Below are 19,091 nucleotides of genomic sequence, written 5' to 3'. Positions count from 1 at the left end.
GGCTTAGAGGGGATGTGAAGAAGAATTTTTTCACCCAGAGGTTGTTGGGAATCTGGAACTCACTGCCTGAAAGGATGTTAGAGGCAGAAACACTCATAACATTTATGAAGTATTTGGATGTGCACTTGCAATGCCATGGCATACAAGGCTATGGGCCTAGTGTTGGAAAATGGGATTAGAATAGTGAGGTACTTGTTTTAACGGCGCAGACTCGATGAGCCGAAGGGCCTTTTTCTGTGCTGTAGACCTCTATGACACCGGAACCTCATCTTCAGCATCCCGATGGTCTACTCCATCAAGTTGCGAGCCTCATTATACCGTTGCTCTGCTGCAGTCTGAAGCTGCCACACGGGTGTCATCTGCGGGTAGCCCTTGTCCCCGAGAGCCATCCCTGCAGCTTCTGTGGACCCTGGAAGACTCCAGGGATCTGTGATCGACTGAGGATGTAGGCGTCGTGCACACTCTCTGGAAACCGTGCGCATACCTACAAGATGTGTTTCTGGTGGTCGCAAAGCAGCTGAGTGGTTGATGTAGTCCACTGAGTGTAGCGATGGAGACCTGAGCGCCAAGTGCAGTCAATTGCACCCTGCACCTGGGGGAAACCCGAGATCAAGGCGAATCCAATGGCCCTTGCATCCTGGCTGTCCCGGTCTGGGCGAAATGCACAAAGAAAATGGCATCCTTGACCTCATGGATGCATTTGTGGGTGGTGGCTTGTGATATCTCACAGAGGTCACCTGTGGAGCCCTGAAAGGAGCTGCTGGCATAGAAATTGAGCGCTGCAGTCACTTTCACGGCCACTGGCAATGGATGCCCTCCATGTCCACTTGGCGCCAAGTCCTGCAGTAAGTGGCAGATGTGAGTGACTAGGTCCCTAGACATGTGCAGTTGTCAGCGACTCTGGTTCTCAGTCGTCTGCAGGAATGGCAGGCGACGTCTATTTGACCCTGGGTGTCGCTAGGCGCTGACCAGCCACGGCTCGCTATCGCCCCTGGGCAGTGTGTGCCGGAACCCCTGCTGCCCCTTCTTCATGAGGTTGCTGCTCCTGCCTTTGCGCAGCCAGGAGCCTCAGTTGCTCTCTCCTCCGTCTTCCATGGTCTCTGTAGGCCATGAGACATACAGCTAGGTCACCAGGCTCCAGGCTCCTGATGTGGTCCTCCTGAGGCACGAAAGAGTGAGAGAGACGTGGTTAGCATGGGTGAACTTAGCATCTTTCCTGCCTCTGTGTGACGGCCCATTAATGCTTCCCGGAAAGAGCTGGTCACCCCTTGGATGGCCAGAGATGAGTGCGCTGTATGGCTGCCCTGTCAACCTGTGACATGGGGGACACTGGTCCAAACCTGGAAACTGAGATTGCAAGGGGCTGAGTGCCTCCAGCAGTGACTGCTACATGGCCAGCATTGGCGAGGAGATTGTACAATGTGTGCAGTCCAACTGCTCCACAGTCTAGTAAAGTGGTCGTGGACTCATAGTCTGTGCCTTGGAGGGGTGGGGGCAGCAGGTGGTGGTGGTGGTGGGGGTGGGGTGGGGGGTGGGGTGGGGGGTGGGGGGTGGGCGAGTAAGGTCTGGAATGCTTGATGGCACTTTGCCTCCATGTTGCTTGCATGGGCGGGCAGTCATATCACTGTGGCTGCTCCTGAACTGTCTCAGTTGTAGAAAAATGGTCAGTTTATGCAAGTGTCCCTACTGCGTGGCCACTTACCCTGCCCCCACCTCGATTTCTTATGCTTGGATCCAACGCCAGGGCAGCAGTTGCCTCCACACACCCCCCGACAACAGCAAAAGTTGTCTCGGAGGCTGGGCAGCAGATGCCCCCGGACACTCCTCCCCCCCACCCCCCCGACAATAGTGGCCTGAGGCATGCCCCCCAGCACCCCTGCAAAGCAACAGGCGACCCTGGTGAGCTGTGGAAAATGATGCTGTTCACTCACCTCAGTTCCCCCAAAGTGAAGGCCGTCAAGTGCACGTCACCTGTGTGCTGTTGTGAAACACGTCGACGTGGACGGACGATCCAGCGGGGTCCAAGAACATTGTGGGATGGCCTTTTAATGACATGCTGATGTATTACGATGAGCCGCCCGATGACCGTTGGTAGGAAACGCGGCCCGCCATCGGCAGGCTGAGTGGACGATCGCAACCTGCCTTCCCATCATCGTGAAACTGTTTGTGCCACATTGTCTGCGCACGCCACCTATCACGCCCGCTGCCAGCGGACTTGGAAAATTCCGTCAGTGGACTGCAGGAAGTCAACAAGATGGTTCACCACCACCTTCTTGAGGGCAATTAGTGTATGGCAATAAATGCTGACCTTGCCTGCAATGCCCACATCCCATGAACAAATGAAAAATTCTATTCAGCTGCTTCACCTTCCCATTTCCCACCAGGCCAAACATTCCCGAAGATTCCTCCTTATACTACTTATGAACCTGTGTCTTTCTTTAGTTTATTTCCTATTTCCTCTCATGCCCTTCTATATTGCTTATAAGGCCCATTTCATTAAATGGAATCACAGAATCTTACAGCTCAGAAGAGGCCATTCAGCCCATCATGTCTGTGCCAACTCTTTGAAAAATCTATACAATTTAGTACCACACACCAGCTTTTCATCTATAATCCTATAAATTAATCCTCTTCAAATAAATATCCAAGTTCTTATGGAATCTGCATCCAACATTCTCTGAAGCAGTGCACTCCTGACCTGAACAACCTATCATTTCCCATCATGTTTTTTTGCCAGTTATTTTATATCCATAACCATTGGTTATCAACCAGCCTGCCAGAGGAAACAGTTTCTCTATTTGCTCTATCAAAACGCCTCATTTTGAATGTTTCTATTTAGCCTCTCTTTAGACTTCTCTGATCCAAGAAGAATATTGCCAGCCTCTCCAATCTCTCCAGATAATGACTTCCCTAATTCCTGGTGAACTTCCTCTATGCCCTCTTCAAGGCATTAACATTTTTCCCAACATGTGGGGTGCCTGGAGTTATTCCAGCTGAGGCCCAACCAGAGATTTGTGATGGTTTTGCATGACTTCCTTGTATTTCTATTCACAGCCCCTATTTACAAAGCCAAGAATCCCAAGTGTTTTCTTAATATCTTACCAACTTGCCTGTCACTCTTAAAGATTTGTTAATGTGCACCCGTTGTCCCTCTGTTCTTGCATTCCTCTCAAAATAATACTATTTAGATCATACTGCCTCTTCGTATTGTCTCTTCTAATGTGCATCACTTCACACTTAGCTACAATAAATTATATCTATCATTTCACCTGCCTATGTCCTCCTGAAGTCTGCTACTTTCCTCTTCACTATTTATTACATTCCCTAGTTTTGCATAATCTGCAAACTTTAAAATTGTACTCCTTATACACAAATCCAGGATATTTCTAAATAACAAGAAAATAAATGGTCCTAATACTGATCCATGGTAGACTCCACTGTGTACATGTCAGTCAGAAAAACATCCATTCATTACTACTCTCTGCTTCCTATCCCTTGGTCAATTACATATCCAAGTTAGCATCATCCATCTAATGTCATGTGCTTCTATTTTACAAATAAATCTGTAATATGGTACTTAATCAAATGCCTTTTTAAAATTTTATATTAACTCTCTGAACTGAATCAGGTTACTCTGACACTCCGCCTGTAGTATTAACCCATGATCTTCCAAGTGAAGTTAATTTTGTCTTTGACAGTGATCTTTGGGAGTTTTATCACCATTTAACTAACTGCACTGTAATTACTTTTGTAGTATGTGTCTGCATGCCATTGTAATGTAAAGATACTCAGCAGAGCAAGTGTTAACGTGGGACTGGTGAATAGCACCACCCACGGTATGATGCATAGAGTCACATGTTAATAGACTGAGAGAACAGCCTAGAGAAAATACTCTGGAACCAGCCTGAATGAAGGTAGTAGCACCATGCATGACAGTAACCTGGGATCTGTACATAGTTAAAGGTTAACAATAAATGGTTCAAGTTTAAACATATAAGCCTCAAGGTCTCATAATTGAGACACCACAGTGTTGGCACCACAACATAACATGGTGATGAGCAGTGATAATACAACATGCTGAGCAGCAGTGGTGATATGAAAGGTGGCATTTGAAATGATGAACTGAGAACATATCCCAAGCTATGAGAAACTAAAAGCAACTGAAGCCTGAACAGAGAGACATGCACCAAAGAAGAAAACTTGAAGAAACAATTGAAGAAACTTCACTACAGACTCAGAAGTTGAGGAATCCGCCAGAGTGAATGGAAGTCCATTGCATGAACCCCAAGTGACGCAGAGTAAAAAAAGAAAAATACTTGGTCAGATCACAAAGACCGGTGAGCACAACTAGAAAAATTGCAAGAACCCTGAGTGCTACAGAGGCAAAGACTGCTCAGATCACAAATAGGGTGAGCAACACTACAGAAAATTGAACACCCTGAATGGTGCAGAGTCAAAGGACCTGGACAGTTCACAAGGCAGTGAGCAAAAATATAAAAAAGGTGTACTTACATTGTAGAATAGGTGGCAGTCCCAGGGCTCAGCATACTGGAGTGCTGCTTTGGGGTGCAGTAGGGTGCTTCCGTTGGAGTTTGGTGAGAGAGGGACTTTTAAGGGTTAATTTCTATCTAAAGTCTAATCTTTCTTTAATTTAGCAACTAACTAAAAGTTGCTCTTTGGGTTGGGAAAAGGTGAATTTTAGTCCAACTTTAAAACGGGTTATACAGGCCCTGCTTGCAGCTGCAGCTAGTAAATTGGTTAACTGGCTTAAACAGGTGTTCAGAAGCTAGATTCAGACAGCATAAAAGAAAGCCATTTATAGTGCTGCTTTTGTCTGCATTGGAGTGCTATTTTGGGCTGCATTAGAGTACTTCAGTTGGAGTTTGGAGAGAGAGGGAGTTCGCTGAAGAGGGAAGGAGGTGATCCTTTCATTTTCTACCTTATCTCAGTAAGAAGAGTAGCGCCTTGGTAAGTAGGACCTATAAGTATTTCTTCTGTCCTTAATATTCTCTAAGCTAGAGGAAGTATCAGTAAAGGGAGTAATATAACAGTACATCATGGCAGAGTAGCTCAGCCAAGTGGAATACTCCTCCTGTGAGATGTGGGAAGTCAGGGACATGTCCAGTGTCCAGGAAGTGTTTCCAGCTGCAGCTACTTGAAATCTATGTTTCAGAGCTGGAGCTGAGCTTGGAGTCACTGTGGAGGAGCCACAAGGGGATAAGGTCTTCATGGATAGCACGTACAGTGAGGTGGTCACACCGCAGGTAAAGAGTGCATAGGCAGAAAGGAAATAGGTGACCGCCAGACAGATTAAAAACACTAGGCAGGTCATGCGGAAGTCCCCTGGGCCCATCTCCCTCTCCAACAGATCTTCCATTTTAGATTCTGCTGGGGGAGATGGTTTCTCAGGGAAATGCAGCAAGTGCCAAGACAATGGCACCACGAGTGGCTCAGCTGCACAGAGGTTGGGGGGGGGGGGGAGCTGAAGAGTGAGAGAGCAATAGTGATAGAGGATTCTATCATAAGAGGAACAGATAGATGTTTCTGCAGCTGCAGATGTGACACCAGGATGTTATGTTACCTCCCTGGTGTCAGGGTCAAAGATAAAGCAAGCGAGCTTTGCAAAGAAAAGGAAGACCTGTTGAAGAATCTTCACATGTTACAACAATTCCCAGGTCAATGTCTATATCTCTGGAAAATTACGAAGAGAAGGAAAATGAATTTAAAGTCACTCTTCGCAAACTGAAGAACCAGTTGACAGAGAAGACTCAGCAACGTTCCATCTTCAAGGAGGAAGCCGAAAGCTACAAGAAACCGACTGAAGAACTGAAGAAGCATGAAAAAGAAGAGGCATTGAAAGGAAAAATCGTGGAACTTTCCAACCTGCGAATGGATAATGAAGTCATGAGTAGCACAGTTACGGAACTGGGACATGTTCAAACTTCACCAAAGACAAAACGGGCCAACAGTGAAACCAAACAGAAAGAAAAGGACAAAGTCCTGTTGCAGACAGGGAAAGCAAAGACAGAATTAAGATTGGAAATTGTAAATCTGACATTGAAGTGCAAGGAATTAGAAGAAGAAAGAGCACTGGATGTCTCTGACATATTGAGAACCATTGAACTGAGTGAAAAGATTCATAAGCTTGCAAAACAATTTAAAAATAAAGCAGCAAACAGGTCTTTGGCTGAAATTGGGAAAGAATTGGAAATGAAGTTTCCATCTGTGAAACGTATACGTCCAGCAAGAATATGGTGGACATCACGGAAAAAAAAATGAGTCCGCTCTAGGAATGGACGGAGTGCACATTCCCCTCGGAAGGAATGGGACAAACCCAGTGTCCAAAAAAGCAGATGGGTTGTTAATAAAGAGAAATGCAACTCAAAGGAGCACAAAAAGCGAATCAAATAGAAGTAACCAAGTACCAGAAACACAGAGTACTACTATCATTCCTCAAATGTGGAATACACCGAGATGTAGAAGAACTGTAAAGCCCCAAGACTGCCTGAATTTATTAAATCAGAGACTTGAGGTGTGGGAGAAAGCTTCATTTCTTCATGTTGTTGAATGGTTATGCATTTCTTTTGTATTTGATCTTGAAGGACAATCAACTGTTCTTTCAGCTGCTTACTTGCTTGTTGACCTCAATCAAGTAAGGATTGTGTTGTAAACAGTTTTACTCTATTGGAAGGGAGGAAAGTTTTCTTTTGAGAAGAAAGGGGAATGTAGTAGTATGTGCCTGAATGCCATTGTAATGTAAAGTTGCTCGGCAGAGCGAGGGTTAACGAGGGCCTGGAAAATAGCACCACCCACGGTATGATGCATAGAGTCATATGGTAATAGACTGAATGAACAGTCTAGAGAGAACACTCTAGAACCAGCCTGCATGAAGGTAGCAGCACCGTGCATGACAGTAACCTAGGATCTGTACATAATTAAAGATTAACAATAAATGATTCATGTTTAAATAAATAAGTCCCAAGATCTCATAATTGAGACACCACAGCGATGGCATCATAAAACAATAAAGTGATCAGAGCTGATAATACAACAGTCACCAGGCTTATCTTTATCACTTTTTTAGAACAGGGTGTAACAGCTGCAATCCTCCAGTTCTGCGCTGCTCCCATATCTAAGGAGGATTGAAAGATTGTGGTTACAGCTTCTGCAATCTCCACATTTGCTTTCCTCAGCAATTTAGAACGCATCCTATCTGGACCTGGTGACTTGTTAACTTAGAGTGATGCCATTTTACATAGCACCCACTTTCTAGCCATATTTGTCCTCTCCAATATCACCACTCCTTCCTCTCCTGCCGCAACCATAAATCTGCTGCCAACTTTACCCCATTTCTGCGCAACTGCTGACCACTTTATTTTCATTTATACATAATTTATTTTCATGCCAGATACAAACTGTGCTCAGTTGCTGGTTTTTCCCAACTATACTTACAGGCAGAGGAGCAGTCTCCTGGCAATAACTAGGCCCAACTGACATCACAGATTACAGTAGAATAGTGTCATCGGATGAAAGAACATCTAGTGCTAACATGCACCATAGAGCTGGCACAGTCTTTCTTCATCTCCTACCAGCCATGCCACATACCCATTGTGAAGTGTTGCTTAGACTAGTGAGCAGACCATCCTCCTCATTATCACCCCACCTCTACTTCACCTGCCATCAAACAAGAGGGTGAGTGTTACATTACTTTATCACTTGGCCACAGATTAGGTATCCTTCCTCAATATTTACTGTGCATGCCGCAGGTTTTGCTAGAAACTTCTCTATTTTGAATACACTTTGCAAAGTTTGAAATATGCATGAAAAATAGCAACTACCTTTGTGAAGGAATTTTATTCCCACATTCAATCATTTCCCTTTAAATTATCACATTAAATTTACATGTAGCCCCTTATAATGGGAACTGCTCTGGTGAGCTCTCAATTCAGGCCCGACATAGGCTGAAAGCCTGTCTACACGTTAGGGCTAATTGTCACTGGAGCCAGACAGACAGGCAGTCTCTGTCTCAGATCTGACAGATTTGAATGTTGCCAGCCAGTTTCTTGGCCGTTTTTGCCAAAAGAAACTACAGCTGGGTGTCGTGGGAAGGATGAGGATTGTGTGGCCGGGAGGCCATCTGCCAGCACCAAGAGAAAGCCATCAGCAGGTCACCCGTGGATGCCCCATTTGCTTCCTAAATTAGTGACCTTAACTGCTAAAATTCTAACCTTATACAACTCTGGAACCTTTACCTCAGCTAACTCTTTCAGGCTTGTAATACACTGGATTCTGTACTTCAAATCATTCCTCTAGGCTTTACCCTCATATTCTTATCTCTGTTTTGAGTACAGAATCATAGAATTGTCACAGCATAGCAGGAGGCTATTCAGCCCATTGTGTCTGCACCAGCTCTCTGAATAAACAATTCCCTTGTGGCATTCTCCCACCCTCTCTCCATAACACTGCACAGTCTTCCGTTTTAAATAACAGTCTAATTCCCTTTTGAATGCTTTGATTGAACTGCCTCCGCACATTCGCAAGCAGTGCATTCCAGCCTTAAACACTCGCTGTATGAAAAAGTTTTGTTTCATATTACTTTTGCTTCTTTTACTAATTATTTTAAATTTGTGTCCCCTCACTCTCGATCCTTTCATGAGTGGGGACATTTTCTCCCCATCTACTCTACCTAGAGCCATCATGATTTTGAATACCTCTATCAAATCTCCTCTCAGCCTTCTTTCCTCCAAGGAAAAGAGACCCAGTTTCACCAATCTATCTTCATAACTGAAAGTCTTCATCCTGGAACCATTCTCATGAATCTTTTCTGTACTCTCTCCAAGGCATTCACATCCTTCTTAAAGTACGGCACCTAGAACTGGATCCAATACTCCAACTAAGGCCGAACTAGTGTCCATTACAAGTTCAACGTAACCTCCTTGCTCTTGCACTGTATAACCCTATTAATAAAACCTAGGACACTGTATGCTTTACTAACCACTCTCGCAGCCTGTCCTGCCAACTTCAATGATTTATATACATATACACCCAGATTCCTCTGCTCCTGCACTCCTTTTAGAATTGTATCCTTTATTTTATATTGTCACTCCATGTTCTTCCTACCAAATGAATCACTTCACATTTATCCACATTGAACCTCATCTGCCACCTGTCCACCCATTCCACCAACCTGTGTCCTTTTGAAGTCCTAGATTATCCTCCTCAGAGTTCAAAATGCTTTCAAGTTTCGTATCATCCGCAAACTTTGAACTGTACATCAAGGTCTAGGTCATTAATAAATATCAGGAAAAGCAAGCGTCCTAACACTGACCCCTAGGGAACTCCACTACAAACTTTCCTCCAGCCCGTAAATCATCCATTAACCATTACTCTCTGTTTCCTGCTTCTCAACCAATTTTGTATCCATGTTGCTACTGCCCCTTTTATGCCATAATCTAGAATTTTACTCACAGTTCTATTGCGCAGCACTCTATCACACACCTTTTGCAAGTCCAGGTACACCACATCGACAGCATTTCAGTCCTCAAACCTCTCTGTTACCTCTTCAAAAAACTGCAGAAAGTTAGTTAAACATGATTTTCCCTTAAGGAATACACACTGACTTTCATTAATTAACCTGCATTTGTCCATGTGACTATTAATTTTGAGCTAGGTTATTGTTTCTAGAAGTTTCCCCACTACTGAATTTACACTGACTGGTCTGCAGTTGCTGGGCTTATTTTCACACCCTTTTTTTGAACAAGGGTGTAATGTTTGTAATTCTGCAGTCCTCTGGCACTACCCTGAGTCTAAGGAAGACTGAAAAATTGTGGCCAATGCCTCCACAATTTCCACACTCACCTCCTTCAGTATCCTTGGATACATATCATCCAGTCCCAGTGCCTTACCAGCTTTAAGGGCAGAATTTTAGGGTAGATGTAAACAGGTATGATATAGTCGGGATTACGGAGACATGGCTGCAGGGTGACCAGGGATGGGAACTAAACATCCAGTGGTATTCAATATTTAGGAAGGACAGACAAAAAGGAAAAGGCGGCGGAGTTGCATTGCTGGTTAAAGAGGAAATTAACACAATAGTGAGGAAAGATATTAGCTCCAACGATGTGGAATCTGTATGGGTAGAGCTGAGAAATACTATCGGGCAAAAAACATTAGTGGGGGTTATATTTCGATCCCCAAGCTGTAGTGGTGATGTTGGGAATGGCATTAAACAGGAAATTAGAGATGCATGCAATAAAGGAACTTCTGTAATTATAGGTGACTTTAATATGCATATAGATTGGGCAAATCAAATTAGTAACAATACCGTAAAGGAGGAATTCCTGGAGTGCATACGGGATGGTTTTCTGGACCAATACGTTGAGGAACCAACTAGAGAACAGGCCACCCTAGACTGGATATTGTGTAATGAGAAAGGAATAATTGGCAATCTAGTTGTGCGAGGCCCCTTGGGGCTGAGCGACCAAAATATGATAGAATTCTTCATCAAGATGGAGAGTGACGTAATTGATTCTGAGACTAGGGTCCTGAATCTTAATAAAGGAAACTACGATGGTATGAAACACGAGTTCGCTATAATGGATTGGGAAACATTACTTAAAGGGATGACGGTGGATAGGCAATGGCAAATGTTCCAACAGCGCATGGGTGAACTGCAACAATTGTTTATTCCTGTCTGGTGCAAAAGTAAAACAGGAAAGGTGGCCAAACCATGGCTTAGAAGGGAAATTAGAGATAGTATTAGATACAAGGAAGAGGGATACAAATTGGCCAGAAAAAGCAACAGGCCTGAGGATTGGGAGCAGTTTAGAATTCAGCAAAGGAGGACCAAGGGATTGATTAAGAAGGGGAAAATAGAGTGCGAGAGTAAGCTTGTGAGGAACATAAAAACTGACTGTAAAAATTTCTACAGGTATGTGAAGAGAAAAAGATTGGTGAAGAGAAATGAAGGTCCCTTACAGTTAGAAACAGGGGAATTTATAATGGGGAACGAAGAAATGGCTGACCAACTAAATACATACTTTGGTTCTGTCTTCACAAAGGAGGACACAAATAACATACCAGAAATGTTGGAGAACACAGGGTTTAGTGAGAGGGAGGGACTGAAAGAAATCAGTATTAGTAGGGAAATGGTGTTGAGGAAATTGATGAGATTAAAGGCCGATAAATCCCTAGGGCCTGATAATCTGCACCCCAGGGTACTTAAGGAAGTGGCCCTAGAAATAGTGGATGCATTGGCGGTCATCTTCCGAGATTCTATAGACTTTGGAGCAGTTCCTACAGATTGGAGGGTAGCTAATGTAACCCCACAATTTAAAAGGGAGGCAGAGAGAAAACAAGGAATTATACACCAGTCAGCCTGATGTCGGTAGTGGGGAAAATTCTACAGTTCATTATAAAAGATTTAATAGCTGAGCACTTGGAAAACAGTGGCAGAATTGGACAGAGTCAGCATGGATTTATGAAAGGGAAATCATGCTTGACAAATCTACTGGAATTTTTCGAGAATGTAACCAGTAGAGTTGATGAGGGGGAGCCAGTGGATGAGGTTTGTTTGGACTTTCAGAAGGCTTTTGACAAAGTCCCACATAAGAGATCGGCGTGTAAAATTAAAGTGCATGGGATTGGGGGTAGTGCATTGACATGGATAGAAAACTGGTTGGCAGACAGGAAATAAAGAGTAGGAATAAACGGCTCTTTTTCCGAATGGCAGGCAGTGACTAGTGGGGTACCGCAGGGATCGGTGCTGGGACCCCAGTTATTCACAATATATATTAATGATTTAGATGAGGGAACTAAATGTAATGTCTCCAAATTTGCAGATGACACAAAGCTGGGTGGGAGGATGAGCTGTGAGGAGGATGCAGAGATGCTTCAGTGTGATTTGGACAAGCTGAGTGAGTGGGCAAATGCATGGCAGATGCAGCTTAATGTGTATAAATATGAGGTTATTCACTTTGGTGGCAAAAACAGGAAGGCAGATTATTATCCAAATGGCTATAAATTGAGAGAGGGGAATGTGCAATGAGACCAGGGTGTTCTTGTACACCAGTTGCTGAAGGTAAGCGTGCAGGTGCAGCAGGCGGTAAAGAAGGCAAATGGTATGTTGGCCTTCATAGCGAGAGGATTCGAGTACAGGAACAGGGATGTCTTGCTGCAATTACACAGGGCCTTGGTGAGACCACACCTGAAATATTGTATGCAGTTTTGGTCCTTATCTGAGGAAGGATGTACTTGCTATAGAGGGAGTGCAGCGAAGGTTTACCTGACTGATTCTTGGGATGGCAGGACTGACATTTGAGGAGAGATGGAGTTGGTTAGGATTATATTCGCTGGAGTTCAGAAGAATGAGGGGGCATCTTATAGAAACCTATAAAAGTCTAACAGGACTAGACAGAGTAGATGCAGGAAGGATGTTCCCGATGGTGGGGGAGTCCAGAACCAGGGGTCACAGTCTGAGGATATGGGGTAGACCATTTAGGACTGAGATGAGGAGAAATTTCTTCACCCAGAGTGTGGTGAGCCTGTGGAATTCGCTACCACAGAAAGTAGTTGAGGCCAAAACACTGTATGTTTTCAAGAAGGAGTTAGATATAGCTCTTGGGGCGAAAGGGATCAAAGGATATGGGGAGAAAGCGGGAGCAGGCTATTGAGTTAGATGATCTGCCATGAACATAATGAATGGCAGAGCAGGCTCGAAGGGCCGAATGGCCTAATCCTGCTCCTAGTTTCTATGTTTCTATCTAAAACTATCATATTTTTCATAATATTTTTGTGGGGTATTGTAAAGTAGGTTTATGTTTGTGTGTGTGTGTGGATAGTTCTGTCTGTGTGGTTGATTTAATTAAATTAGAGATGGATAGACTGCAAGGTTGAAATTATCAAAGAAGTTATGTGTAAAAGGGCATGTGAAATGCTAATGAATGAGTAAAGTCAGCAGATAGAGTGTGAATGAAATTTGCATTAAGATAAATGGAGAGGTGCTCTCCTGAGCAACAAAGTGGAATGATTGAACAACATAGGTTTTCACTGTCAGTGAGAAGCACTGAAGCCCTCAGATGTGCAGCACAACTTTTAAGAGGCCAAAGGGCAAAGACTGAATGGTTCACAATTGTATCTGTGTTTTCTTGATCAGCAAGTCTGAAGATGCTGCTGATTGCTGCTTCTCACTACAATATATTTTCAACATTGATTATGCAGCACAACTTTACCACAATATTTCAATACGTCAAAATCTCATAAAAAGCACCAAGATGACAAAAAGACAAAATTTAAGTCAATGGAAAAGACTCTTGAGTATCATGTGCAGTGTAAAACAGGCTACTGATTCACTATTAGTCCATTATGCATTCTTGTCCTGGCAATTTCACCCCTCAAAGCTGTTCATAATTAGCTTTTATGAGCAACAGAATAAACAGGACTCTAGCCATGATTCCACCCTATGATCGCAAGATAATTATGGATGACAAAGGCATCTAGCCCAGCTCATCCATCCAGAATGACATACATACAAACATACATATTAGAAGCCAGCCATTCAGCCCCTCATGTCTGCTCCACCATTTGATAAGATTGCCTACATTATACCAGTAACTACAACTCAAAAGTACTTAATTGGCTGTAAAGCAATTTGGGACATCATGAAAGATGCTGCATAAATGTAGTTTTTGGTCATTTTTTCATTACACCTGCATACAGTAGGCAGAGTGACTGTAGCAATGGTGAAATTGGAGGCCCAATGCTGAGTCTCTAAGGATAATTAATCATAGAGTAATCGACTGATGTTAGGAACGTGGCTACAAAGAAATCACTACATTTACCAAACAATTCAACTCTGTAGCTAACATCACCGTACCATTTTGACTTCTCTAGTGCCAACCCACTTTCATACAATTATGTTGTATACTGTGAATCTACAGCCTATCCTCAGATTCCATACAATGTTGCATTACATTTGTACTAAATAAATGTGTGAATAGTATTTGTAAAAAGTTCTAACTGTCATTTGAGGTATGAGAGAAACAGGCAAATTAAGTGAAAAAATGTAATTAATAAATAAGAAACTCCAACAGTGACACCCCCACCCTCTACCCCTATCCATCCTCTCCTCAACTTCCCTTCCCCATCCCTTTCAACCTCTCCCTCACCCCATTCCCTCTCCAACCTCCCCTCCAACCCCCTCTCCCTCCAATTTACACCCAATCTCAACCAACCTCCTCTGCAACCATCCCTCCTAACTCCCCCAAACACCCAACCTCCCCACCAACCCCTCAACCTCCCTCCCACTCCCCAACTCAGTGAAATTGCCTGACCAGCTTTTTAAAAATTGCAACTCTCAGTCCAACAATTGCATTTTTTAAAGCCAGTCTTTCAGAACTGAAGCTCAGAACAGTGTGGATGATTTGAGAACTCCATTTAAAACATCGAACCCAGCCATCACCAACCCACCACCCCAAAAGCCCCAGTTTTTGGCACTGTCTGCACTCTCCTCTCCAGGGCCCTGCTTTACAGTACTATTATCCCAGTCTATAGTCAGATAGTTAAAGTCCCCCATTATATCTACTCTGTAATTTTTGCATTTCTCTATATTTGTTCGTCTACATCCTTCCCACAAATTGATGATCTATAGACTACATCGAGCAACGTAATTGTGCCTTCTGTGTTCCTTAGCTCTAGCCAAATCGTTTGTGCCCTTGACCTCTCTGGGACATCCTCTTTCTCCAGCATGTCAATGTTCTCCTAAGTCAATACCACCACCCTTCCCCCTTTTCTTCCTTTCCTTTTTTTTCTGGATGCCTTGTATCCAGGAATATTTAACACCCAGTCCTGCCTTTCTTTGAGCCAGCTCTATGTTATAGCCACAACATGGCAATCTGTGCCTGTAACTCACTAATCTTATTTATCACACTCTGTGCTTTCACATACATGCACAGTAACTCTGATTTACACTTTATTACTTTCTCCTTTACTCTGACCCCACCAATTAATTTACTATTCCTTATTCTAGTGCTATCTATCTCTCCCAGTATTCTGTGCACCTTGGTATTCCCCTTTGATATTATCTCCTGGTTCCAACACCCCTGCCAATTTAGTTTAAACCCTCCCCAATAGAACTAGCAAAATGCCCACAAAGCACTCAATCCCAAGTCTGTTGAGGGGCAGCCCGTTTGATTTGTGCAGGTCCCATCTCCTCCACTGTAAAGTCCTCTCTCCTGCACCATCTTTCCAGCTAATGCACTCGTTTGCTTCATCCTCCTATTTCTATACTCATTTGTGCATGTGGTACTGGGAGTAATCCAGAGATTACAACTTTTGGGACCCTGCTTGCTAATTTCCTACCTAGCTCCCTAAATTCTGACTGCAGGACCACATCCCTCTTTCTGCCTATGTTGTTTTTACCAATTAAACCACGGCTGAAGGCTGTTCACCCTCCCCCTAATCCTTCCTGCACCCCTCATTCCCCCAATCCTCCCGCGCCCCCACTCCCCAACAGGGTGCTCTGCAACCACTCAGTGACATCTTTAACCCTGACACCTGGGAGGCAACATACCATCCTGGATTCTCGTGCCACAGAAATGCCTAACTGTTCCCCTATTGAATCACCCATCACTATTGCTCTTGCAGTCTTCCTTGTATCTCCGTGTACAGCTGAGCCACCCATGGTGGCATGGATTTGGCTCTGGTTGCACTTCCCAGATGAACCGTCACTCTCATTAGTATTCAGAACTGAATACTGGTTGGAGAGTGGGATGCGCTCAGGGGGCTCTTGCACTACCTTCCTGTTTCTACTTCACTGTCTGGTGGTCACCCATTCCCTCTCTCCCTGCGGGGTGACCACATCTATAAAAATGCTATCCACAAAACTCTCAACCTCATGGATGTGTCACAGTAAGGCCAACTGCTGCTCAAGTTCTCAAACCCAGAGCTCAGGCTGTTGCAAACCGATGACACTTCCAGCACAAATGGTTATCCAGGACACAGGAAGCATCCTGGAGTTCCCACATAGCACAGGATGTGCACCCTAGAAGTTAAAGCAGCTCTGCCATTTCTCTGTTAGTTAATGGCCTTGCTACTTCTAATAAATCTCACTCCTGTGAATAAACCTTTATCAATATTAGTAAAACTTACTGCTATTAATAAACCTTACCAATACTAATAAACATTACTGATACTGATAAACCTGACTAATACTTAATACACCTTACTTGGTGTAAGCCTTACTTGGTGTAAGCCTTACTTGGTGTAAGCCTTACTTTAAAAAAGGAACAGTAACGCTTGCCAGTTTATTCCCTAGTCCTTCCGCTGCTCACCTGCTGCTTGCCAACTGATCTCTCACCTTCTCCACATTGTTTATAACCATGCTCTGGTCTCATTCTTTCCTGATGCTCACTGACTCTAAAGTACACCAGCTGCCATGATGGATTTTAAACCCGTGTCCCCAGGAAATTAGTCTGATCCTCTGGATTACAAGTCCAGTGACATTATCAGTATGTCACAGTCTCCCCCTACTGCACATTCCTCCCAATCTGCTTCACAATGATCCTGATCTGCTTCACGCTCCTCCTGGTCTGCTTCACAGTGATAATGATCTGCTTCACACTCCTCCCAGTCTCTTAGCACTTAGAAATCAGTGACTGTTTCCAAAACAAAGGAGCAGAATTCTTCACACATGAATTACAAGAAATATCTAGATTGCACTTTGTCCAAGTTATTGAGCAGAAATGTTCACATAGCAGCTTCACAGAATGAATGCCGTTTATGGGGATTAGAATGAAAAAGAGAAGACAGTGAGAAAAGTAATTTAGGAGAAGAAATTTTTTTTCTCACCTGATGGATGAAATTTTGGATTCTAAAATATAGAGTCATTCAAAGAATTGGAAAAAGTAAAGGAAATGGACACTGCTTCCACATACCTGCAAATTCGAAATTCCAGCAGCTATAATAATTCCAAACATCACCATCAACATTCCACCGATTACTGGCTGTGGGATGGTGCTGAAAATTGCTCCAATTTTTACAAATATTCCCATGAGGAGCATTAGAATTCCACTGGAGAGTATAACTGCACGACTTCCCACCTGAAATCAGAGAGAGTGAGAGATTGCACAAGTATAACATTTCCATTTTCTACTCCAGCCATTCTTTGCTGGGTATGACTCAATTTACTATCAATTTGTTGTTAGCTTTGTGCAGCGGTCTTGTTACACATTTGGAATGAGGTTGAGACTGCTCCAAACTCATTTTATGAGGGAGCTTTACAGAGGCAGAAGAGGAGACCTTCATCCCACTGAGTTAGAACCCACTATGCCACATAGTCTCCCACACAATTCAAACTTTACTCTGGAAAAACTGTATTGAATGCCAAGGCTGATGAAAGGTTAGTTTTAGGAGAGGGCATCCTTGTGCCTGGGGAATTTCAGGACAAATTCTTGTTAATATATTTAAAAGTAGACGTTGATTGAATTAACCTGTTGGGCCTCATTTTCTAGCTTCAGACTTTTCTTATGCTGGCAAGAAGCAGGTGCCTGGTACACCCAAAATTGAATGAGATAAAGCAAGAGAATGTCTTAATAATGAGCGTTAGAGAACTTATCTAATATCTCCCTCTTTGGCTTAATGTCAATTGTTTTCCCTATGCATCTCTGTGAAGTGCCTTGGGACTTTCTTTCTATGTTAATGGTATTATATAAATTCCATTTCTTTGCCGTGATTAGTTCTTTTTAATTATTTCAATTATGAGTTTCTGGCAAAGCCCCTAGATGCTGAGTTTCCAGTCACATCATGGTATCCCAAAAAGATTCTGAGAAGAAGAAGGAATGAAGAGTTAGTTTCCTGGGCTATGACCTCATACTGGTAACCAGCTGGTTTCAGGAATACTCAATGCTACAGACCAGGGAGAGATTTAGGTTCAAATCCTCTTTTACTCTCTTCCTGATTTGAGCTACATCAAACGATGGGCGAGTGTTTGATGCCTCCTGTACAGGGAGACTAGAAGCAGGCTACATCTCCATGTTCTCCATCCCACAATTCTGGGTAGGGTATTAAAAATACCAAAAGGGCTTACTTTAACATTCTCACAATGAATACAGTATTTTCTTATGGAGAAAATTCTCAATTCTGCAGATTTAGGTTATGTTTATGCATCTTTAACAGCTGATTATGGAGCAAGTGAGTGGGCATAGTTAGTATTGAATAGAGCTGGGGAAACAATGACTACCTTTCAAATAATATTAAAATAATATAAACCGCTATTTTGAAATTATTTACAGATTGAGGGAAACTGCTTCCCGTTTGAGCCTTCAGTTTATACCTTAGTGATACCCAGAGCACCAATATTCTCGCTGTAGGAGGTCGTTCCATTGCCTGTTCCCCATGCTCCAGCGAGGAGACAACCAATTCCTTCAATGCCAATCCCTCGATTAATTGCGTCTTTTGGAGGAGCAGGAGCACCACAGAGCCGAGCGCAAGCATGATAATCTCCAACAGACTCAATCATTGAAGAGATCACTCCAGCCAGAATTCCAAAAACGCCAGCAAGGCTGACTGTTGGTAATCCCCACTGCCCTGAGCACAGAAAGACAAATTCTATCATATTACAGTCTCCAGTATTGGACAATGTCACATTTCATTATATGATCTCACAGCCTGTGATAGCAGACTGTAGTGTAACAGTGTGACATACTAACGTCTGATTTTAACTTTGGGTGGCAGTCTTGCAGGCAGTGAATTATCCTGACCTCACTAGTGTGAGACCTGGGAGACTGAAGTGGTAGCTGCCTGATGGGCAAGAGCAGAATGACAGGTGGCAGGAGGCCACTGCTGGTGGTTGAAGGAACGATGCCCACACTCACCAGAAGATGGTACTCCTACTCCCGCTGATGCCACAATGTAAATACTTTAAAGGAAGGTGATTTATTTTCATGAGTCTCTTAAGCCCCTCTTCTTACTCAGTCAACTTGGCAGGAAAGATTTTACACGTTCCTGTGCAGGCCTCTGAATAAAATATCAGTGATGCCCTTGTGACATCATTGAAGCTTGATCTGCAATTTAAATGATGAGGACCCCACCAGTTG

The 19,091-nt window shown here is 43.5% G+C and overlaps 1 protein-coding gene across 2 annotated transcripts in view; it reads right to left on the bottom strand.

Annotated features, from left to right (window-relative positions):
• Nucleotides 1-19,091, bottom strand: part of slc23a4 (solute carrier family 23 member 4) — a 65,127-nt gene that overhangs the window by 12,529 nt on the left and 33,507 nt on the right. For both annotated transcript variants that reach the window (XM_078568212.1, XM_078568213.1), the window contains exons 8-9: nt 18,329-18,582; nt 16,932-17,096 (exon numbers count right to left, since the gene is read on the bottom strand). In XM_078568212.1, coding sequence (XP_078424338.1) covers nt 16,932-17,096; nt 18,329-18,582 — 419 coding nt within the window. The remainder of the gene's footprint in view (nt 1-16,931; nt 17,097-18,328; nt 18,583-19,091) is intronic.

This window comes from Cetorhinus maximus, chromosome 22 (genome assembly GCF_964194155.1).
Source record: "Cetorhinus maximus chromosome 22, sCetMax3.hap1.1, whole genome shotgun sequence".
In the NCBI taxonomy this organism is placed as follows: domain Eukaryota; kingdom Metazoa; phylum Chordata; class Chondrichthyes; order Lamniformes; family Cetorhinidae; genus Cetorhinus; species Cetorhinus maximus.
Note: the sequence above shows the minus strand (reverse complement) of the source record. Positions and strands in the feature narration are given on the sequence as shown.